The sequence below is a fragment of the Ostrea edulis genome, chromosome 3, assembly GCF_947568905.1.
Source record: "Ostrea edulis chromosome 3, xbOstEdul1.1, whole genome shotgun sequence".
Classification (NCBI taxonomy): Eukaryota; Metazoa; Mollusca; class Bivalvia; order Ostreida; family Ostreidae; genus Ostrea; species Ostrea edulis.
The window spans coordinates 38,722,312-38,747,994 of NC_079166.1; the positions used below are offsets into that span (position 1 = coordinate 38,722,312).

The 25,683-nt window shown below is 33.4% G+C and overlaps 1 protein-coding gene and 1 long non-coding RNA gene across 7 annotated transcripts; one reads left to right on the forward strand and one right to left on the reverse strand.

The window, feature by feature from the left end:
* Nucleotides 1–1,287: 1,287 nt before the first annotated feature.
* Nucleotides 1,288–24,552, reverse strand: LOC125673118 (adhesion G-protein coupled receptor D1-like). Of its 6 annotated transcripts, none has more exons than XM_056160656.1 (22): nt 22,604–22,849; nt 21,736–21,840; nt 17,686–17,774; nt 17,334–17,522; nt 15,925–15,999; nt 15,703–15,820; nt 7,509–7,619; nt 7,347–7,395; nt 7,031–7,148; nt 6,588–6,637; nt 6,361–6,481; nt 6,146–6,243; nt 5,948–6,062; nt 5,094–5,277; nt 4,014–4,089; nt 3,739–3,805; nt 3,505–3,590; nt 2,833–2,959; nt 2,704–2,745; nt 2,454–2,588; nt 2,019–2,084; nt 1,288–1,594 (listed from the first exon to the last, which is right to left on the reverse strand). In XM_056160656.1, the coding sequence occupies exons 9-22, from the start codon at nt 7,073–7,075 to the stop codon at nt 1,523–1,525; spliced, it is 1,284 nt and encodes a 427-aa protein (XP_056016631.1). In that variant the 5' UTR covers nt 7,076–7,148; nt 7,347–7,395; nt 7,509–7,619; nt 15,703–15,820; nt 15,925–15,999; nt 17,334–17,522; nt 17,686–17,774; nt 21,736–21,840; nt 22,604–22,849; the 3' UTR covers nt 1,288–1,522. The 6 variants fall into 6 exon arrangements, with proteins under 6 accessions (XP_056016631.1, XP_056016630.1, XP_048765419.2 ...); XM_056160655.1 differs by having other exon boundaries at nt 2,454–2,600; XM_048909462.2 differs by lacking the exon at nt 22,604–22,849 and adding an exon at nt 24,460–24,552 and having other exon boundaries at nt 2,454–2,600; nt 2,704–2,959.
* On the forward strand, nt 11,076–14,051 carry LOC125682779 (uncharacterized). Its single transcript, XR_007372656.2, has 2 exons — nt 11,076–11,339; nt 11,662–14,051. It is a non-coding gene; the product is annotated as an uncharacterized LOC125682779 (long non-coding RNA).
* Nucleotides 24,553–25,683: the final 1,131 nt, after the last annotated feature.

The window sequence follows — 25,683 nt, forward strand, 5'->3', positions numbered from 1 at the left end:
GAAAGTCGAGATTTTCAGATCTATTTCGTTTCGGAACGAACACCATGAGTTCTGTTTTCCCTGATTCGGCTTTAATAGGTCTGAACCCATCCAGTTGCAAATGTCCGTAAGACATTATCACAATTCCTTCTGAAATATCATCCAAGCTGTCCCGTGATTCAACCGTGATATAAATCTGATTGTCATCGGCGCAGCAATGATAATCAATATTGTGAAAATCACATATATGACCGATTATTTTACTGAACAGACAGTAAAATCGAGGCCCGAGAACGGAACCTTGCAGGACGCCAATCTGTATGTCTTGGGATTCGGATAATTCAGAACCAATGGCCACACACTGACGTCTACCAGTCTTGATCAAAGATAAAGCTGACCCAGATATACCATAGGTATAGTCAATTCTTTGAAAAAGAATCTGATGGTCATTAACATCAAATGCGGCTGAGAGATCCAGCATCACAAGAATACAACAACAATTATTATCCAAAATTGCAACTACGTCATGATGCACTTTCAATAAAGGCGTCTCGGTCAGGTGGCCAGACCGGTACGCCGATTACTCACTATCCATTAAGTTGTTTGAGTTTAGATGCCTATCAATTCTCGCCGAAACTACGTCATAAACGTATATAAAGTAGTTTCGTTTATAAAATAGTACTTTTTTCTAGGTTTGTATGTGATACTCTGATAAATAGAATTTCTTTTGCGATAATCATGTACCATGTGTACATCAGAAATGTGTGGCGCGCCGAGTTGTGTCAGTTTCCTATAAAAATACCAACTCGCTGCATATTTGTATTACACTATTTTTAGAATTGAAAGTTGTCGAAGTACTACTCGTTTTACAGGGTAATATTCCATTCACAATTAAATATTTTGCGGTGTTTCCAATTCATAGTAAAGCAATTACAACAAAAACACGTAAATTACTTTCTTTAGATAAAATAAACAACTAATGATATCATAATGACGTTGCCTAACCTATGATGCCACAAGAATCACAATGTCGTTGTATTTTTATGATGTCAGAGGGATAACCATGCCGTTATCTAACTTATATTACAATGATCAAATTGAGGTTGTCGAACTTATAATATAAAAAGAATCACAATAAGGTTGTCTAACCTATCATATCACGAGGATCACAATGGTGTATTCTAGCCTAAAATGTCACTATGATAAACAAGTACAATAGGGAGGTCTACCCTATGATATCACAATGATCACAGTGACATTGTCTAACTTAATCGCAATGGCGTTGTCAAACCTAGGAAACCACAATGATCATAGTGACGTTGTCTAATTTAATCAAAATGCCGTTGCCAAAGAGTTCTCAAACTTCTAATGTCAAAATGAATATAATGAGGTTTGTCAAAACTACGATATCAAATGTATCAAATATATTATAATAATGCTTCCTAAGCTATGGTGCCACAAGGATCACACAGAGGTTGTCTATACATGTATTTCTTTGTTGTGTGCAAGTTAAATATGGCTACCGCAGACAAAAGTTCCTCGTCTAATAAAGAATACTTTCGCATAAGTTTCTTTCAAAATGGACTGGATTGTTTGTTGGTGTAAATGATATTCCCTGGAAAAGAAAGCTATAAAATGTATTATTCTATACAGTAAACAGCATGCCTATAATGCATCAACATCTTAAATTAGACGAGTTAATAATCACGTGATGTGGTCATTCCGATGAATTAGCGACCATCTAGTAACATATTCACTTCGTCCTTCATATTTGAATATTGTACTTCTCAGGTATTTGAATCATCGTTAAGACCGAGAAGACATTTTTGAAAATTGTACATTACCACAAGCAAACGGTTTATGTATATTACTGCAATAACGATAACTCTAAATAAAAATTTGATCGGGTTGAATTACACCAAGACATGTACAGTATATTACATATGTATCTGCACAACTTTTCGCTGAGTAATAATAACAAAACGAATAAAAAAATGATATTTCACCTTAAATAGGACAATAAATTAAATTAGATTTACCTTGCAATGTTTTTCATTTATTAAAGCAAAATATTCATGCCTGCCAAAATGTTCACCTAGGTGGATCTACAATTTTAAAACAGATGCTGTGTTTATTATGATATGAAATCTCGTTAACTGTCAAGTTTGAATTGAATTATATTGGATGTTTCTCTTTAAATCGTACGTTTTTCAACATATTTTAAAGATGATTTTGTTATCAATATATGTTCAACTGCGGACATTTACTGTCAAAATCTTTTCCAAGTACAAAGTATATATTTTTTGTAGTCAGCATACAATTACAACATGCAAACATTAAAAACTAATTAAATGACAAAGTAAAGTTTGCGAGATTCTATAACGGAGAATGAAAATGCATTATAGAAGGGTTCATAAGATGCTAAACCACACAAGTGAAATTGTTGCTATGGATTTATGAATATTGAAACTTACACCAAGATCCTCATTTGAATTCTTTATATCTGTTGAATGAGTTCCGGAGCTCTCGTTGCTTTGTGACATATACCAATTATCCCGCAGCCTTACAACTAGTACATTCCATACATTTTTCATGAATACTTTTTGCATCTGAAAACGAAACTTTTGAAACAATTGCAATGACCCAGATTTTAAAAAACACAGAACAAATGAGAATGTACAATAGTTCGTATTGGAATTATAGAGAAATCGAACTAGTACTCACTTTTTTGTTCATTAGACATTTTGTTATGAAAATGAATAGTCCCTGAAATAAACATATCACGACAATGCATTTCAAACGCTCAATCGAAAGTAATGAGCATGTATATATTGATTTAAGATCAAACATTACCTGTAACGAATTTGAAATAGCGAAGACATACTGAAATACAGTGGAATCGTCACTGACGGACAGAAAACCAAATAACCAATTGACTCCAAGGAGAGGAACCAAGGTGCAAATGAACTTTATACCAGATCTGAAAGGTTATTTAAAGAAATACACACTTAATATTGCTACGTCTTACAGCGGCGAAGGCACGATCCGGACTCGAAGCGGAGACTTCACGGTAATGAAGTAAACCTATTGTCCAAGGAATGGATATATGTTATGTGAAAGAATAAAATTAGTGCAATATATGAAATGGTGCCTCATTACACACGTGTTTTATTATTTCTAGACAAAAATCGTGTACATCGTTGTGGAACTTTGGCTGAAATTCAAAATGTTTCCAGGGATATTTTCTTATCGGACATTTGACGATTTTAAAATCACTGCCACATTGACAATGTCACTGTCAGCTATCTGTTTCCAACATCCATCGATTTGCGTATTTCACAAATATTTTTGATCACATTTGCAATGTTTGATGGGAGTATTCATTAGTAACATATATATTTATTGGTAGTCACTTCCAATGCTTAAAGTTTGAGCTTTATGTCAACAGTTTTCACCGAGTATATCATGCTTCATCTAGAATCTTTCTGTAATGGTTCATGGTTTTGTGTAGTTTTTCAGACTTACAATGCTCTTTTCTTTGCTGTTCTCTGTGATAGTAATCTAGAGGAACATGCCGTCACAATTAAACTGACTAACACTACAATGTTGAGCTAGAAACCAACAAAAAAACAAGTACACATAAATATGAATATATGTATTTTGATATTTATACATGTTTTTCTATGAAAGAGTTCATTGTTGTTGACTTGTATATTCAAAACCAAAAAAATGAAATAGAAGATGAACAATTATAGTTACCAAAACAATGATTCCTACTGGTATCAGAAATCCATACAGGGAGCCGCTTTCTGAGGACAGCCAACAACTTAAAATAAAAATAGTGTACAGTCGGATCGGATAGTGATTTTTGTGTATCAATTCTTAAGCTATTTCAATGTCTATCAGAGATGCTAATGAAGAATGATTCCTGTGAATTTCAATATTGATAATATTTTGTTCTCGATTACAATTAATAAAGAAAATATTTTGGTTTTGCTTTAAAAGCTCCGACTTCTGTCAACATCACCTTGTACCTCATTTTGGTATGGTAATTACTGTGTTGGATGGCACTTATTCCAAACGTTACAGCTGTGATACAAATAGGCATTCCTGCATTAGAATTTTTAAAACGGCATTATACTAAAAAAGGTTACTGTAATTGTAACTACTCAGTAAAACTGAATACAATTTTATTGATTTTGAAATTAAAGTGATTTCAATGATGAATCTTCAAAAAGTAAGAAATATCAGAACACACACACACAGATATATATATATATATATATATATATATATATATATATATTAAAAATCAGAATGACACATTCCATAAAAAACAATCATTTACGGCTAGCGCTTTCTCCATGTCTACATGGTTCATCAGGCAGATCAAATCAACAAACATTGTTTAGCAACGTCTTATATATTAAAAATCAGAATGACACATTCCATAAAAAAACAATGATTTACTGCTAGCGCTTTCTCCATGTCTACATGGTTCATTAGGCAGACAAATATACAAAAGTTGTTTAGCAACGTCTTTGTTATGACGTCAATTAAACGAGTCCTTTATGACGTCATAATAACGTTAACCGGTAGCGTTTGGTAATTGTCTATAATTCCCAAATATTTTGTAAAAATATTATGCTGAATTATAGTTCAATTGTGCAAATAATTATTTTTATTAGGACTTGGATTAAAAAGTTTAATAAAATAATCCTCTTTGGCTTTGCGAGTTATTTCATTTTCAGTCCACATTTTAAAGAACGAGAACACTTTAAATTTACCACCTCCGCAATCCACAAAATGTTCACTACATGGGGTGTTCCGCACACTACGATATTTGATTTGTTGTTTATGCACCCTCACTCGCTCATTAAGTTTGTTCGTTTTTCCTATGTAGTTTTATCCACAAACAATTTTTGTATATTTGAACTGCCCGATGAACCATGTAGACATGGAGAAAGCGCTAGCAGTAAATGCGTGTTTTATATGGAATGTGTCGTTCTGATTTTTAATATTTATTTACAACTGTGCCGAATCAACTTCTAATATTTAATATATATATATATATATATATATATATATATATATATATATATATATCTTATTACCTATGACTATTCCAAGAACATACTTCTTTTTGGAATGCATAATATTTTGGAATTTTCCTGATTTGGAAAAGGAAAGTTTAACTAAGGTGACGTTCGCAAAATAAAGCAGCGCAAGAACCAGCATCAAGAAGAAAATATGAAGGAAGACTGCTTGCAAAAGTGCCGTAATAATCGTACATCCCACCTATGGACGAAACAGAAATATCAACTTTAATCATAAAATAGATACACTTTTGTTTCTTTTTCAACTCTCTTGTAATCGTAAGTTCCGGATACTTGTGGACGTTAGTGCACTCTAGCATTAGACAAAGATCAGATATGTTTCAGTAAGCTCTGGTAGCCATTTCAATTAATTTGTGATTCCAGTGAAAGTAGAAAATATTAAGAGCTTTTAATTCTACTTGCTAGCTGTAAGAATTCATTTACAAGCTCGTGAATTTTGTAAACCCAACTAAATGACGTAATGATATTAGATGAAAGGTGAAGATAACGGGCAGTAATCAATCTCATAAATCCTATAAGCAATACAAAATAGAGAGTTGGGCAAACACGGACTCCTGGATATACCAGAGGTGGAATCAGGTGCCTATGATATCAATTACTCGATGATCCCAGTAAACATAGAATATATTGATGACTTCTTGGCGTTAGTCGTTGGCTGTGAATTTTCATTGCAAGATCGCAAATTTCTTATACCCAATTAATGCCAATATTCACTAATATACAGTAAGTAATCTTACTCTATAGCATTCCTTAAAGCATTTGGATACGTTCTGGAAATCAATTAATCGTTAAAATATCAATAAAATGTCTTTCAAAAAGATGAATTCCCACATAATATAGGTATTCTTTACCTGGTATTCAATCTTGTCAACTCCTCCCAGAAATAAAGAATAGGCCATAGCTATACTGAGACAAAGGGAAACAGTTATCTTGTCTATTGGCTTGCTGACCTCGGACGTAATTGATCTGGCAATGCACAAAGATACCAAAGTCGTTTCTCAGATTTGATTAATGCAAGGCTTTATCATGAAATATCAGTGTATCCTTACTTCCAGAACACAGTGTAACACAATACTGTAAGTGTAGAAGAGATGATCGAGATAACACAACCAATCCTAGACATCCAGCTCAGGGCGTCCTCATTTCTCTATAAAGTACATTGCCATTTTTATGTGTAGATCATTTCATAACTTTAGGCATATTTACATCAAACTTTTTTCATTGTATATAAATAGAACAACTCACTAGTTTACGAATGAAGTACCTTTGATTTTGGCCTCACCAAGACTGCAAAGTTTGTCAAATGGTTGCACGTGCAATTTATAACCAAGTGATTTACCATTATTCTTCGACAGCCTTTTGTTGACCACCCACCATTACCGGCACTGAAGGGATATTTAGCATATGTTGACATGTTTTAACAGTCATCAATTAACTTTCAGAACTTAGTTGTAGATATGATTTGATGTTAATGTTTTGATTTTAACTCACTTGCGGTTAAAATCCCAAAAAACACAGTGGCTGCTGTTGGGAATTGTATTCTGAAAGATATGATTATAGATTTATTCATTTTGATTTCTGGTCTTCTGTAATTCTTCAGAAATGGTAATATATATATATATATATATATATATCCAATAATAAAAGTCAAGAAACACAAAACTCGAATAACAGTTATTTTTTTACTCTTATTATTGTATGTATTTACTGTATCAAATACTGAATTCTTTTTTACAAACTATATATATATATATATATATATATATATATATATATATATATATATACACATATATATATATATATATATATATATATATATATATATATATATATATATATAATTCATAAGTTCCATAGGGGCATGGTTAACTAAATCGCCATTTGCTGATGCTATAGTAGCACAATATGTGTATCATGGTAAATGTAATTACCGCATTCAGTAAGAATTTCAGTTGTATCGGCGGATTTAACATCATCTCGTGATCAGCAGTTTGTAACGTGAAGGATAAAATATCTGATCCAATTTCATATTTGGAAGTAGTGTTGTTCCTGAAATAGAGACGAATTTCAGACATTGTACATACTTACGTCTTTGGCATTATTCACAAATACTATCATTTCTTCTTTTTCTTTCTCTAATTCTTATTATTAATATTATAATTATTTATATCATCATCATCATCATCACAACACTACAAATAAACATGTATTATTGTCATCATTATCATCATCATCATTTCAACGTACCTTAAGATATTTCCAATGGTTTTATATTTAACAGCCAAATAGGGTATACCTAGATTGTGTACAACGAAACGGATTTGATAGTGTACCAAATGTAACATATCATTCATTTTACAAATTAAATTGCTGTAATACGATGTATTAATCTTGATTTGACTATTTTACTTTGTTTTGTCTCGTTGATTTGAACTGGTAAAGTAAGGGATGAAATTGATAAATCCGTGTGGTGAGGGAAAATAATATCATGGCCAATGGGTACCTTGGCAACGGTCACAACTGAAATTATCCAAAAATATCATTAATACATTATATCTTTATTTTCTAAGCTCAGTGAAAATTAGGAGCACATTTATGATATTTTGTTCGACTATTTAACTATTTCTAGGTCACTCAAGTGAACTAAGGTCACTCAACGACCTTTCACTATTGCTCTGTTTCGTCGTCGTGTATCGTCCGTAGTGTGTTAACAATTGAACATTTCTAACTTCTTGATAACTACCATTCCACTTCTTATCAAATTTGGTATGACGCAGCTTTGGGACATGGCAGACATGAAATACACATTTCAGGACTCCTGGCGGCCGTTTCACTAACCGATCGTAGATCGTAAACGTAGACTTTAATGTGAACGTAGCACGTACGACCGTTTCACTAAAAGTTACGATTTGCGATTTACGATCAGTATTTGATCGTAACCCTACGAGTGGTCTAGGGTTATCGTAAGTGCTCCTACATGCACGTTAATGAGCAATATGGCCGCCATGCTGGCCCCGCCTGAGATCATTTTGTGGTAGTATTTACCTGACCGAGTTTGTTTATACTTTGTAGGAAGAAAACAATCACAATGACTTGCAGTCAGCTTTTGCACAAAAATATTGAACAGTTCGAGCCCGAATCTTAAATCAATTAGAGTTGTCCTTCTTTGTTACGCACAACCATAGAAATGCCAGTCTTCCAGGGGTCAAGCCCGTTTTGGGTTCGGGCTCTGTGATACCACAGATATAGTAAATTCATTGTATCACAGAGTTCGGGTCCAAAACGGGCCTAGCCCCTGTGATCAGTCTGCTGAAATAAATGTAAAGACAATGCAAGAATTCATATTTTAAAAAGTGAGGGGGGGGGGTAGTCAATATATCAAACTTTGCATGTAATAGTAACGAGAACAGTTGTTAGAAAAGTAATATATGGGGGGGGGGTATAGCTACATATGCCTACATCACCGTTAGATTACATGTATATTTAACATTAGGCAGGATCCAAGACATTTTATACCTCGCGTTGGGTCAAATGCTGTCTGACGTGTTTCATACCGATTGTTAAACCGTTCTTGGCACACTGATTTTGACTGCGGATAACTCCGTTTACCTGATCAGGATATGGGGCTCACGGCAGGTGTGACCGGTCAACAGGGGATGCTTACTCCTCCTAGGCACCTGATCCCACCTCTGGTGTGTCCAGGGGTCCGTGTTTGCCCAACTATCTATTTTGTATTGCTTGTAGGAGTTATGAGATTGATCACTGTTCGTTATCTTCACCTTGCATTCTCATGTTCAGAAATTAAGTTTCTTTAGTAACAGTTGATTTAATGATCCAAGACGTTGCGATTCGGCGTACTCAGCTAGTTTTTTTTCCCGTCAGATCAATACCTTTGATGCAACTGACTAACTGCATAATACATGCACATTTTAAGGAAAATATGATAATAAAATGATTTGGTAATGGGAGAGGGGTTAAAATCCCAATTTTGCAAGTGGATCGTTTCTGTAGTTTTATGAAGATCGTTAGACATTAAACATACAAACTAGACCTATATGTATACACAGACAAGGGAAGGGTCATTATCGAACCCTTGGGGTTCCGACCCCTTTTTATAAAGTGTACTCCCGTAGGGATCCGGGTTAGAATAGGTCCTCAGTACCTCTTGCTTGTCGTAGGAGGCGACTAAATGGGGCGGTCCTTCGGATGAAACTGCAAACACTGAGGTCCCGTGTCACAGCAGGTGTGGCACGAAAAAGATCCCTCCCTGATCAATGGCCGTAAGAGCCGAGTATAGGCCTAAATTTTGCATCCCTTCAACGGCAATGGTGACGTCTCCATATTAGTCAAAATTTACGAGTGGGACGTTAAACAATATAAAAATCAATCATCAAAAAGTGTAATATCAATGATAATTTTTAATAAATGAACTGGATTACACATCATCACGTAAAGACGAAAGTTAGCATATATATGCTTACATGCCTAAACAGAAAAAAATTATATAAAAGACAAACGCATGGGGAAAATAAATTTCAAGTCATTTTAGGGACAAATTGAGCCCATGATTTGTTTGAAATTTATACAAATAAGTGAATAGATATGTCATGAGTGTTATAGCGTATTTTACAACAATGATTAAACGCCGGAGTACATATCCATGGTTTGATGCAAAATAAAATTTCCTTTACTTGTGTGCAATTTTATTTTCATTTTATTATTTCCTTTTATCAATATAATTTCATTTTCTTCTTGTTATTTTTTTTTTAATCCGTTGAACATAATTTACTTATTGATGGAAATTTGGCTCACATGAGGAGATCGATACATGTCATTTAAAATTCTAAAATGTAAATCTTTTATTTTATTTCTTATATCATCCCCCCCCCCCCAATTTTAGTTACATGAAAGTCAATAAAAATTATTCTATCAATTGTTTAAACATTCTAGGAATTTTCTTTGCGTTACACTAGAGATCGGGCTCAAAATTTCCATTATTTTTGTTGACAACTTGCATGGGTTACTGCAGACGATAAGGATATGTTTAAAACTATGAGGAAATAATGAATGAATATTTCTTTCCATGGTAGGATTAATTTTAAATCTACCTCCATAGAGAAAAGAGTTCTAAAAAGTCAGACGTAAATCGCAATCGTAAGTGTTACGACTACGATAGGTTTCGTGAAACGCTCGTATACGTGCGAGTCAAATGATCTTAAACGTAATCGTACGTTTACGATCTACGATCGGTTAGTGAAACGGCCGCCTGCACCCCAGCGGACTTAGGAGCGGGACAAACACAGCCCCAAATGGACCAATATTCAAAACTCTTCTCTACAATGACGCCTTTTAAGAGCCATTCTCTGTAAGCATCAAAACATGTGGAAAACGACCGAAACGGATTTTGACGAAATTTTACACAAAGTATACATACTTCAGTCCTTTAATCATGACACTTTTAAAAATGGGCTTTGACTCGTGTTTCCATGGCAACAAGACATCCAATTTTGTGAAAAGACGTGCCCCTCAGTAAATATTGAATTTTTCTTTATAAAAATGTGTATATTCATTTTTCATTTAATTTCCATTGCTATTTAATTAAGATATGTTTTGTGTAATTTTTAAAAATAAAATTAATTTGCTGCAACACCTTAACATGAAGTATACGCACTCAAATACCCCAAAATCCCACTGAAAATGAGAGAAAATTGTTTCAATATTGTGCAAAAACACAACCACTGGTGGATTGTTCTTACATTGATAAATGTGTATCGTATCTACTAGAATAACATATCAAAAAATTAGAGATGTCATATTTCATTTAAGAAAATAAATTGATTTTAAAATTTGCACTATTACGAAAATATGCGAGTTTTTCCGAAATCTAGATCACCTCGACTCTTGACTGCAATGCATATTCCAAGTATATTCATGATCAAGACAAGTTACCTCCCTTTTCTGAAGTGAAAGTAGAAATTCGTGAGCGGTGATTTGGATATTTTGAGCTGGTTTAAGTCTTTAAATCAACAAAACTTTACATTTGATACTTAAGTGTTTGTCGGAGGCCGTTATGCTCTCGATGGGTAGCTTTCAATGATGATGTATCAGTGGATTTACGCTGCGATCGTGATTACAACAGGGAGAACTTGTATGCAAAAACTTCTGAGAAGATTGGCCGAAAAAGAAACGCACAGGTGGCATTGAATGTGTCCAATGCTGTTGTCATAACAATTCAGATCCGTAAGTACTTTACTATCATTCATTTTGCCTCAGTTTGTAAAATAACTAGACAGTGAACAAATATATTTTATAGATTTATCCAATTCCATATGCAATTCACCGTTGACTGTTGAATATAAACTTCAAGCAAAATCTTGTACATGGAAATGCCTATGCCGATAGGTGTTTGTGAATAAGATTTATCACATTAACTTTAATGTTTGTAAATATTCATAAATCTGTCAATTTAATTTCATTTTGAAGTTTGCAATTGCTCATTCTGATGTTATTTAAACTTATCAATCAGCAAGAAATATTTATTATTGTTAATATACATTTGTAGCTCTGACAGTCAGGGGGTGCAGATTCAAGATTGGATGTTCTAAATGAAATTAAGACAGAAATATTTTCTGTGAGGAATGTATAAGACTTGGTATCATCATTATGACAACACAGTTGTGGGTCATTAAAATTTATGGAATGTGTCCACTGAGAAAATCACAGAGGCTGAAACTGTTGGAGAATATCTAACCACCTGTTTTTGAATTTCTCATCCCCTTTCATGGAAGGAACTGTACTCAACTGAACAATGCAACTGTACATGTCCATAGTTTACAGAAAAATACTGATATACATTGTATATGCAAAAACAAATATAGTGTGTTAGTCATTGTTTACAATGTGAACATATGATTGAAGATTGTTTAAATTATTTTTTAGACTGACTGAGAGCTTCACAGACTGCAATTTAAAATGTACAATTTTAATCTAATAGAAAACAATCGGGATAAGTCTGACAGAAACAGGACAATTCTTTAAATTCATATTCTTAATATAACCAAGATGGACACAAAATTTGCTTTTAAAAACAAAATAATACCCCACCCCCACCCCGAATTGGAAGTTGGGCAGTATTTTTTGTAATGCATGCATCTTAGAAGTCATTCATCTACATGTATGACACATAAACCCATATTATAATTTTGATACAAACCCAAAACCTGTTTTTAACAATAGCAATCCCCCACCATTGTAAATTGTGTTGTTTAATAAACAATGGATGGTTTGGGAATTTTAATGGGCATTGATTTTGCATTGCAAATCTTTTTTAATGCCATCATCACAGAATCTGGTATTCATGGAAATGAATGAAATTATTTGCAACAAAGTAATTAGAAAAGTGCACTTATGTACTTATGGAGAAAGTACTGACACAAGCCAAAAGGCCATCCATGTTCAGTTGTTTTTTTTCCACTAAAGTTTGATTAATCGAGAAATAAAGAAATGAAATGAAAGGGTGGTGTACTGGTGTAAGAAGATTATGACCTAAGTAACATCATCTTTCTGGTACCTTGCAGCTTTAGTTGACACACAAAACAATTTAGAAATCGTTAGTACATATGTATGTGGGTAGCTGATAAAAATCAGGGTCAAGAAAATGTTGGGGAAAAGAATGCATACCCAATCATTAATATACTACAGTTACATGTAGCTGCTACAGTTCCTATTTAATGTTTCCATGGAGACAAAACAGTCAGATTACCAACATTTTCATAACAGGACTTTTGGACTAGCTATCTCTGGTCAAAACTGACTCAAATGAGTATAAGTAGGCAAACTACTTGTAGTTTAAAATGTAAATGAAAAGAAATCTAAATCACCAACATAATGTTTCCATGGAAGTAGGTTTCTATAGCAACTAAACTACAAATTGAATTCCTTCTTAATTAGTATATTTTAACCAGTCTATGAATACAAAGATGAAGTTATGATATTGTAGAATAAATCTACTGAAGTACATGTACATTAAATTGTTTTCAATGATTATGGTTGATGTTTCCATAGCAACACATTTTTCTTCATATTTTCCCCTTTGTAATAATTAAATTCAAACGATTAAACAGAGTCATATAATGCTTTTACAGGAAATATCTAGAGATAAATATGTAATTTTATCTTGTGAAAAGTAAAAATTCTATTCAATACAAAGTAATTCAAACACATTAAAAAAAATTCATTTTATTTTAAATGTAATGATCTTCTACCAATGCCTTTTGACTTGAAGATTTTTTTAAATGTTTGCTACACCAACTAATCCAACTTATGACTAATCCATGGAAATTATGAAATTTGTACTTTATAACAATTATTAAGATTATGACATGACAGAACACTTTCACTTAATAATAGGCACACACGTTTCTGCTTCCTGACACAAATCAGTTTTAGAGTCAGCACTTTTCTTCAAAACGTAAGGAACCATATACATTTATCTTATAATGGTTGCTATGGTAACAAAAGAATTAATCATTTATATGGCTAATTTAAGTAGACTTTTACATCAATTTATACGTTCAAATACAATATGACAATGAGTTTACACTATCACATGGTAATAGGCAGACCTGTAATGCTTTCTGATACAAATTAGCATACTAGATTACTTATTAAAACCTTGTATTAAAATACTGAAATATGGTTGCTATGGCAACTGAAATATTTCATAACATGAGAATTTATGATATTTATCATAGTTTATGTCAAATTTAATAGATTAAGGATATTATATTGATAAATTATTAAAATTTGACTCATATTCATATTATGAGATTTTTCATATTACCATGGCAACCAATTTTTCAAGCTATATAATTTTATTTAGCAAAATAAGACATTGGTCGTTTTTTAATATTTTACACATAATGGGATGAATTAAATCATATATAACTTTCATTGATGTGTGTTGTTGTGTTTTCTTGTAAATGATATCATAAAATGGGTTTAAAATGATTTTTTTCAAAATTAGTCAAAATGCTAAAATATTGATTTTTCAACCTCAGGAACAATAGGTAATCCAATATTGATTTATTGATGTTTTATTAAGAATTCATTATGCTGAACCTAATCTTTAAGCAAGCAATAGAGAAATTTGTACATCAGTAAAATTAATTTGTTTATGTTTAATCAAAAACAGGACAAAATCGAGCATTTTTAAGCATCTTGGGAGCTGTTTTCACAGTGTTCTTGTTACCATGGCAACGGTACCTCAATTTCGAATTTTGATACCAAATTCTATGAGAGGGTATCAAATAATCACTATATGCCAAATTTCAACAAAATCGGTGAGGGTACCTTTCCACCCCTATAATAAAAATTTTGATGCTTACAGAGAATGGCTCTTAAGAAACATCAAAGGCATAGTCATGTAGAGCAGGAAGTTATTTACCAAAATTGTAAATTTCATAATCTCTCGGGGTTGATATTTTGCATGTCTCTGCAGGATAGAGTCAAACTTTTCATATCGTGTTTATGTGTAAAGCATTTAAGCTTAAATAACATCTTCTTTAATTATATTGATGATAAATTAAAGCTAAATGGATATTTCGAAGAAGCAGGTAACCCTTTATCAAAATTGGAAATTTTATGGTCGCAGGGGTAGGATTTTTGTGGCCAAAATAAACATAATGATTAGATGTGAGTGTTAAACAATTGAATATTTTTAACTTCTTGATAACTACCGTTCTAATTTTCAACTTCTTAATAACTACCGATCTAATTTCTTTTTCAAATTTGACAAGGGTGACAGGCATTGTAAATTTCAGGATTCCTGTACCCCCAGAATATTATGGGCAGGGCAAAAATTGTCCCAAACTGATCAACTTTCAAAACCCTTTTCTACAACTGCACCAGTAAGAAAAAGTAAAATCATAATCATGTAGAGCAGGCATCCCTATACCAAGTTGTAAATTTCATGATCAGACGTTTTGACAGGGCCAAATTCGCCATATGGTGTATATGTGTAAACATTTAAATATCATTTTCTTTAATGCTATCAATACTAAATTGAAACTAAACAGATATTCACACCATGTAGCTCTTTATCAAAATCGTAAATTTCATGATCCCGGGTGTAGGGCTTTTGGTTCCAGAGCGAGGCTAAAAAAATTACCTATTGAAAGGCTTCCTCTGAGATTTTTCTGATACTGTACATAAGCTATTTGTATATTTAGGAAAAGCAGAAAGGGATATACAAAAATTGTGAATTTTGCAACTCCACAGTTCTGACTCTAGGTCGGGTCCAAAATAAGCATATAGTGTTCAGATAACATATGTTATGAAAGGTGAAGATAACGAACAGTGATCAATCTCATAACTCCTATATTGTGTAAAGTTGTCCATCAGTATGAACACTTTCGGCAGCCATTGTGTTTTATACTGCTGCTGAATATTAGAATTTAGTTTACATATGCAGAGAAAAATCATGATAGATTTCATAGTTCTTGGGGTTAGTGATACCTATAACTAATACTCAGGTGGCCGATGAGGTCTGTTGATATCTTGTATAGATGGATATTCATCTAGGATTTTGTAACTTTCTACTTACCAATATTTTTAGTTGAATTAAATGTGATACTTTCGTTTTGTTTTATAGATTCCAAGATTTACAGACCAAATTTGTCCACAGTTTTCAAAATCGTGCTTGCTCTAGATCTCTCGCCGCCCTGTAAACATTAAAGATTAAAACTTGATTCTGATATCCAATTCAATAGCAGCAGTATTGTTAAAGAATATTTTGTGAAGCAATTTTAATTTCAAATAGTTTTACCGTCTTCTTCGATGGTGTCTCCCATCCAGGGGGGTATTTATCAGACAATAGATTGTCAATAGTTGATACCACCACCTGTAATAAACAAAACATTGATGCGTACAATTCAGATAATCAAAGCATTAAGAATTACAAACTACAACGAACACATTACATGTATGTGTATTTCCAATTTACTAAGGTTATAAAGTTGCTGATCCATGTATCTATGGACTGGATAGCACTAAATTCAAAAATGTTATTTCGTTGTAAAATGTGCTATCATGATAGTTTTCTATGTAACTTTAACGATAATTATTAATAAAATCAAACGTATGATTAAGATTTTATCAAAATAAAGATTTCGTTTCTATTGAATATGATATCGAAATCAGTTTTTGTGTGGAAAGACAACGTAATTTTGCTTCAATCAGAGTCTCTGAATGTTTTTGATAACAAAAATATAAATAACAAAAGTTTATAAACCTTATTTTTCTGTCATTGAAATAGTAAGTCACAATTTTTGCAATAAAATGTCCTACACCAAAATGAAAGCTAATATTGCTTTAATGTCGTGAGTATATTTTCTATGCACTGGGATACCACTGCGGTGGCCGAGAGGTTAGAGCGTTCGCCCCACATGCGTAAGGCCTGGGGTTCGAATCACGTCCCCGACAGACATAAATCATTAAACCAGGTAGTGACAGTTCCATCGGCAAACGCTCGGCATCAAGTCACGGGTCCTCGGAGACGACCTTAAAAACGGATGTCCCGTGTCACAGTAGGTGTGGCACGCTTAAGAACCCTCACTGCTCAATGGCCGTAAGCGCCGAGCATAGGTCTAAATTTGAAGCCCTTCACCGGTCTTGGTGACGCCTCCATATGAGTGAAAAATTCTCGAGCGAGACGTTAAGCAAGATAAAATCAATCTATTTACTAGGATCAGAAAACCATTGATATATTATTATCCATATACTGGGGCTGAAAATTCATTGATAGATTTACAGGGGCATATAGTCACTTATATGTCCTCTATTTATTGGGGCACAAAGTCACTTATGTGTAATTCATTTACTGGGGCACATATTCATTCATAAATTCTAAATATACTGGGTAACTAAGTCATTAATATAGAGTTCTATTCATTTTGATATCAAAGTCATTCACATATTCTCAGTTAACTTTGACATAACTTCTCAGAGATATTCTCCTTTTTTGAAATCATAAATTCATGAATTGATGCTTTTAACCAAGTTTGTTTGACATTGGTTTGTTCCTAAGACAAACAGTGTGACAGAGGATATACATGTACATACATTAATCAGACATGCTTCTTTGAGCGTTCAGCTGAAGTGAGCTACCGATAATTTCACTGTACAATATACAACATTGCTAAATATGTTCCTAATTATTCTGTTAGGAAGACCTACATTTGGTGGGAGGGATACGTTGTGGTTTTGGGAAAGTTGAATTATCTTATCCAAATAGTCAATAGAAGCGTGTAATTCTGAAGCACTCAGATCGCTCTTCTGGGACTGGCCATGGACTGCGAGCAGGGCATCATTAACATTGTACTCACTGTCTGAAGGCAATGTATGGTTTTGAAGTTGAGCATCCAACTTGAACAAAGAATATGTACAATTAACATTTTGGTAAATACGTTTTATTATATTTTAGATTTTGAATTCTTGCATGAAATTAATATAAATTAACAAATTTAAAACAAAAACACATCTACATTTATTTCTGTAGGAAACCAATTCATTTGTTTTGAAGACATACCCAATGTTTCAACGATTTGAAGTCGGGCACACAGTTGTTTTGCACTGTCCCCCAATGTCCTGTAATACTGCAAAAACGGCTTAGGTTTCCTAAACCAAAATGCGATTTTTTAAATTTAAAGTTGTATTTTTAAAGTAAATTCAGTGTATGGCAACAACGCTTTCAATCAGACAATATAAAAGCGCGAGCACTTCTGAAACTTTCCGGTATGATGATTACGTGGGGATTTTTATCAATATACTATCCCTTTGCAACGAGAAATATTCGTAACTTGCCAGTTTATTCGTTTGGTTAAATGTATTTCTTCGTTCGTCCGTACTTTTGTATTTCGTATGTTCAGTTTGTCAAGTTTGTGGTCCTTAGCCATCTTGCGTCTGATTTTCTCCATTTTGTAAGAATAATAATGTGTATAAAGACTTTGTTGGTATTGATGTGTAATGTTACAGATGGAAACCCAATGTGACAGGAAGAGAAATTCAAACATGTCTGTCATACAAGGTTTAAGCTACATTTCTCATAGAGTAACTACTTTCTATCATATTTGCAGAATTGACGTTTCATATATGGACCTTTGTTCTTATTTAATTTCAATGTCACGGATAGCAGATAAAGGCACTGAAAGGGAAATGCCGAAAGGTTTTGCTCACAATATTTAATGTAATTTCATACAAACTGTGTTACACTTTCTGGACTGAATTCTAGATGTAATGTTTATATAAAGACTTGATTACTAAGGTTATGATATTTGGAAATAAAAGGTCATATCACTGCACTGGTATGAAACTCCAAAAGCTTCTACATGAGAAGAAACATTTCTTGCTGTGGAGATAAACTCGACATTTAGATATATGCAAGGTGAAGATAACGAACAGTGATCAATCTCATAACTCCCATAGGCAATACAAAATAGATAGTTGGGCAAACACGGACCCCTGGACACACCAGAGGTGGGATCAGGTTCCTAGGAGGAGTAAGCATCCCCTGTTGACCGGTCACACCCACCATGAGATATATAAACACCATATGCAGGTGATAATGGAATATTGCTACATAAATATGGGAAGTTGACGATGGAGAAGCTGAAATCATCCCGTTTGTCATACAGCTGAGTTGTCAGTTTGCCGTTAATGTCTCCTTTCAATAAAATATCTAAGTATGAAGCAGAAGTGGACGACTCTGTGGTATCCTTTATTTCTAACTCACAGGGATATATCAAATCGACATATGAATGAAAGCTATTATTATTAATAGACAAAACGTCATCGATATATCGAAAAGTCGAATTGAAGGCCACAGCGAGAGATTTTTTTCTTCTCGCGTAGAAGTTTTTGAATAAATTCTGCTTCAAATGAATATAGAAACAGGTCAGCTAACACAAGAGCACAATTCGTGCCCATGGGAATTCCAACAGACTGTTGGAAGACCTGATCACCAAAGACCACCAAGATATTGTCAATGAGGAACTCTAACATATTTTTTATTTCAACTTCAGAGTACTTGTGCGTGGAATCAGAGTGGTGTTTAACAAAGTAAGATTTTGAATGACTGATCACTAGATATGGATATTTCCGTTTTCCGTTTTTGTTGAAGAAGCAACAGTCTATGATGTCAAAAAGTCTAGTCTTTAATTTATCGTGAGGAATGGTCGTGTATAGTTTTGAAAAGTCATAGGTTTTAATGTCATTGATTTGGAAAAAATTCTGCGATTTCAAGTTTACTAAAAGTTTTTTACAATTTTTTAGAATCCATATTTGATTAACACCACTTCTGGCATATGTAGTCGCACAGTAAGTTTGAAGTTTCTCCTTCACGACGTTTTATCTATTAACAATAATTATTTTCATTCATACAATGTATGTCAATTCGATATATCTCTGTCACCTCCAAATAAAAGACACCGAAGAGTCATCCACATCTGTTTCATACTTAGACATTTTATTGAAAATAAATATTAACAACAGACTAACAACTCAACGTTACGACAAACGGGATGTTTTAGCTTCTCCGTCGTCAACTTTACATATTCATGTAGCAATATTCCATTATCACCTGCATATGGTATTTATATCCCTCAATTGATTCGATACGCAAGAGCTTATTCTGTGTATGGTCAATTTTTTAATCGAGTCTACTGACAAACAACTTTATGTCACAGGCGTCTCAACAGTCTCATTTAAAGTCAGCATTTCACAAATTATATGGTCGTCATGATGATCTAGTCTGTCAATACAACCTATCATTGGGTCAAATGCTGTCTGATGTATTTCATACCGACTGTTAGTTCTTGGTACACTGATTTTAACTACGAATAACTCCGTTTACCTGATCAAGATATTGGGCTCAAGGTGGGTGTGACCGGTCGACAGGGCATGTTTACTCCTCCTAGGCACCTCATCCCACCGCTTGTATACCCAGGGGTCCATGTTTGCCCAACTCTTTATTTTGTATCCCTTACAGGAGTTATGAGAATGATCACTGTTCGTTATATTCACCCTTCTAACTTGATAAAAAAAACTAAAAGAAGGGAATAAGATTAAAAGAATATTAAATTTTACTAAACTTTCAGAAATGGTAATTATATACTGGTCTTCCTTCCTATGAAAGTGAAGATTTGAAATGAAAAATGTTTAACATGCCTGTAACATATGTCTTCAGTAATACAATCTTGCTTCAAACAAGATCAAAACGTATTTATTTTTTCAAAAACATATCTACAAATTAAAGCGTAATTTTCTTATTTACTAATTTTGGTTGTGTTGTTTGATTTCAAATGCAAAAATGCTATCTCACACAAATATATTGTTGCAGACTGCTATTAGAGTTTGATTATAAACGGTCAAAGTCACTGGATAAAAGATTATAAAGGCTCTTGTGTTTCTGATTTCAATTCCACTTGCAGACATTATCACAGCATGTGTGACCGTTCAACAGGGGGTGATTACTCCCCTAGACCCGTAATTCCACCTTTGATGTTTCCAGGGGTCCGTGTTCGCATATTCTCAATTTTGTATTCTTTATAGCATTTAAGAGATTGCCCACTGTTCCTTGTCTTCACTTTTCATTGTTTTATATACAATGTTGCAGGTGGAGGATTCTCCACTGTCTACACACGGGAATATGTTGGGTGTATGATGAATTTCTTAATAGAGACAGGCTACTGACAAATAAATTGATATTGCAGGGGTTTCAACAGTATCTTTAAAGTCAGCATTTCCCAAATTATTTGGTCATTATAATGATCTTATTTGCACACACAATCTATCATTAGGTGAATTGCTGCCCAATCTGTTTCATGTTGTTTGATAACCTGTTTTAAGCCGTTCTTTATATACTGATTTTTACATTGGACTACCCCGTTCATCTGATCAAGATATAGGGTTCAAGGCGGGTCAACAGAAGATGCTTACTACTTGGCACCTGATCCCACCTTTGGTGCTTCCAGGGACCGTGTTTGTTTTATGCACGATTTTTTATCTCTTTATAAGATTGATCTCTGACTGTTATCGTCACCCTTTTCGTGTTCCTGTTGCCGAATAGACCCTAGATTTTATTTTGATGTTTTGTTTCAGATTTTCAATTAATGAATGTAGTATGAACTGTTTTATAATGCAAACAGATCTAAAAGATATTATGTGTTGCAACATACATAGAAAATAGAGGAACTGTTTTCTACTGTATCTTAATGGAAAGCAGTATATCGACATATACAATATAGCATTAACAAAGTAAACATGTGTATGCGATGCTTCTGATGATAACCATCGCACCTTATTTGCGTGATTTTTTATGATACTGCTATCAACTGCATACAAATACTAATCTATATGATGTCCAAAGAAATACATCCAAGGATTGAAAATCTTGGCTTACAGTAAATGCTAGGCGATGAAGTCGAGATGTGACACGTTATACAAATAGACGACGGACAAATGCGATAAGAAATGCTCATTTGAGCTTCCAGCACAGGTGATTTTACCAAGACAGTACAACCAGTTACATAAACCATATGGGACTAATTAATACTGTGAATACGTAAAATGACAGTCTCACCGTATCCACTTGGACATGGAATTATATTTTCTGCATTTAGCAAACTTCTTCTCCAAAATGTGCCATTATACTCATTGTCTTCACACAATCCTTTGCCTGTAAATACTAACAATCAATGGGAAAGACATCAGATAAATGAATGAATAATATATATATATTGTAGTGCTATGAAAGTTACATATCAAATGTAATAGAAGTAATGCCATTCGTCACACATTGAGTATTGAAATCACTTTGTAAGTAAGCACAAGGCCCATCATTTCGACATTACTGGCCATGCATATCCCATAATACGAGTGTAGTTAAAGTACACACTGCAGAACGAATTTATCTTATCGTCTGTTTCAAATAATATTTCATAAAGATAATCCGTCTAAAAATGTTTAATGATTCAGATGTAAACAAATGTCAATAAGACTTTACAGTTAAGATAAGAATCATTTGCTGGCCGCCATTTCTAAACCAATGTAAACATGACAAAGTAATGCACAATTTCAGCTCTTCTATGATGGAAGTACGTTCAGTATTCTATTGAATGTTTGGATGGTCACGTGGTGTATATGTATATTATAGATTAGTTATGTAGATAATCATGAGATTTATGATAGCATGAATTTTGTTTACACCAGACGATGGTGTACATTAAACTGGTCATATTAGAAGGACATTGTTTGAATTTGAATATTTAACTATTATTCATTTCCTCTTCGACACGATCTTTACTTTTAACAAAGAAATTTGGTTATTTGCTTTTTTTGCTTGAACATGATTTCGATATGATTTCATATCGAGAAATTAAAATAATAAAACATAATCACGTATGAATATGATATGATTAACCAATTAACTATATAAATATATGACGTACTCATTATATATGATCCAAAAACCATATTCCTTGTGGTCTGAAACCCTGAAACCTCCATCATGGACTTGATTAAACCTTTTTAATCACGTTTAAACCGCAAGGAGAAGAAGGGCGAGGGAAAAGTTAGTTTGAAAGTGCATACACTTACAAACACACATATATGCAAATATCCAAATACACACATATATACCAAACTTATGCATACTCATATAATCATAATTCTGTATATCAAACAATATATGTTCAACTGTTCAAACCAAAACAAATCCTCATATATTACTGGACTGATACATTGCAAAGTTTGTAGAGTGATTTCAAAATCAAATCAAGAGAAGTTTTCAAATTTGACAAGCGTTGGACAAACTGGGAAGCTGTATTTGATTTGTAACTTAAAACATGTAATATACAACCAACTATGCTGGATGATAGTAATGTGGACGGGTATGAAAGCATGTGAGAATGTGCAAAAATCTCCATAACTTGTATTAATTTATATGTGAATCCGAAAAAAGAATAGATGATAAAATTAGTTTACGATTTATTTTTTTACAGGGAGTAAAAATAGCAGATTGGTTGCAGGACAACAATTGAAATAGGATAGCAATCAACCTTAGTTAGTTCAGAATTGTAAACACCATTTCTTAATTCCTGTCTCACGTCGGAAAATATATATATTAAAGGAAAACTATGCTGGGCCTCATAATATTTATCAACTAAATATGCAGAATCTGTCCTGTTGAAACTGATGTTAATTAAGCAATACATTTTACCATATACAATTCATGATTTATTTTGTTTCTGCATGAGCAAAAAAGGCATGCGTGGCTTTTTTTTTTCCCTGTGAAAGGGTGATGTAGGCGTTACCGTGATTCTTGAGAGTACTAGTACTTAAAGTGGTATTACGAATCTTAACGAAAGTGATAGTAGGAGTGTTAAAGAAGTGTCTACTTAACAAATATGATGGTGAACAAGTGTTTCGTAACGTTATTCCCGTTATCTCCGTAAGAAACAAAAGTCATCAATGCATGTTTCAGTTTCATGTATTTTACAAGTTTATGCCCTAAACGTTATTTCCTTACATATTTTGTATATTATCTACATTCGTCATTTCTTTATTGCACTATTTTGATCTGACTGGATGTACTTTTCTTTACGATAAAACTCAATTGATTTAATGATTGATTAATTGATTGTACATTGCTTAAATTTTCATTCATATGGAGACGTCACCGTTGTGGGTGAAGGGCTGCAAAATTTAGGCCTATCATGCTTGTCGCTTACGACCTTTGAGCAGGGAGGGATCTTTATTGTGCAACACATTCTGTTATACGGTAGCTCCTTTTCGTTTTGGGGTGTTTTTCTGGGGGGGGGGGTTGCGGTCTCATACAAAGGACCGCCCATTTAGTCGCCCCTTACGACAAGCAAGGGGTACTGAGGACCTTTTCTAACCCGTATCCCCACTGGACATAAGAATCGAAATCGTTCGTGTCTCATAAAAAGAACTATATAGTCTTCATTTTCTTATACGTAAGTCCCGTGGGGATCCGGGTTAGAATAGGTCGCAAATATATTTTACGTTACATCGTACATCGTACACAAGATTTCAAAAAGGTACATAACCACTGGGACAATTAGAAATTGTGTACTATCTCATCTACTGACCGAATAAAAGGAATTTATTTATGAAGGATGTCACAGTGTTTGAAATATATTTGGCACTCATGTAATCAATGTAAATGAATGGTATTTCTAGAAATGTGTAGGAGGTAAGCTGTATCAGTATATACATGTATATATGGTGTAATTGTTGTTGTTTATGATCTGATAGTAAATTTATAGATATAAGTGCAGCATACCGTCGCAGTGAATGTATGGTATTCCCACTAATGACGTAATGATGGAAAACAGAACAGGGACTGTATTCATATTCAAGCACCTGCAACATTGAAACATGATAGAAACGAACTATTGCGTTTGATAAGTTTCTATGATATATTAAATTGAACATACATTGAAAAGTGTTGTTATCCTATACAACAGGGCCAAAGAATTTCAAATTATTTCTTGTTCAAAATAAATATTATGACATCTTTAGCAACCATGATATCGTTGTTTGGAAACACATTGAATGATTACTACCAAATTGTACATTGCACAAACTCATCTAAATATACAAACATTTGCACAGTCAGACAAGTTCTCCGTTTAATATATGCCCCTTAGAATATCAGAAGTTGTACAATGCCATAAAGACTTGAAGAAAAATAGTGTCCACAGCGTGTATAGAGGTCATGCTATATAACCTGCATTTTGTCGGGTTTCGGTGACTACTTCCAATATATAGAACAATTTGGGGGGGGGGGGGGTTAACAAAAACTTTATTAAACTTCTTGCATGATAGAAATATATTTTTGTAGCAATTTTATTTCCTGGATACAATAAAAAACATTTTTTAATACTGAAAAAAAAAACATTTCTATAAATAAGTAATGAATTGCCTATATTTGAAAAGCAATGTTGCTAAGGACAATAACTCTTGTTGAAATTTTCCACGATAGATCGATGGATGGATGGATGGATGGACAGACAGACAGACGGACGGACGGACGGACGGACGGACAGACAGACAGACAGACAGACAGACAGACAGATAGATAGATCGATGAATGGATTGATGGATGGATAGATGGAGAGAAAATATTTTTAACTACTCAAAACGTTTATATTTATGTACATGTATACATGTACTTTTTATTGTGCTTTTTAATGAAAATATTTGATTTCCCAATGCTGAAATATGCCTCTGTTTATCGATGTCTGACATTTCTAAAAATATAGCAAGACATACACTCTCGTCGGGTATTGATTGAATTAAACTATGTCAGTTTTTCTAGTTTGAACCATTAAGAAGGAGAAGTCGTTAGAATTAGCATTAAGGTGAAACTGCATTAAATATGAGAGCCAATGTAAATTAAAGACGAGCTTACAGTGAGATTTTAATTACAGTTAGGAATTTGTTCTCGTATAGCAAGAAAATGAAACCTTTTCGTCAATTTTTGTACATCACAATGAAATTCTTC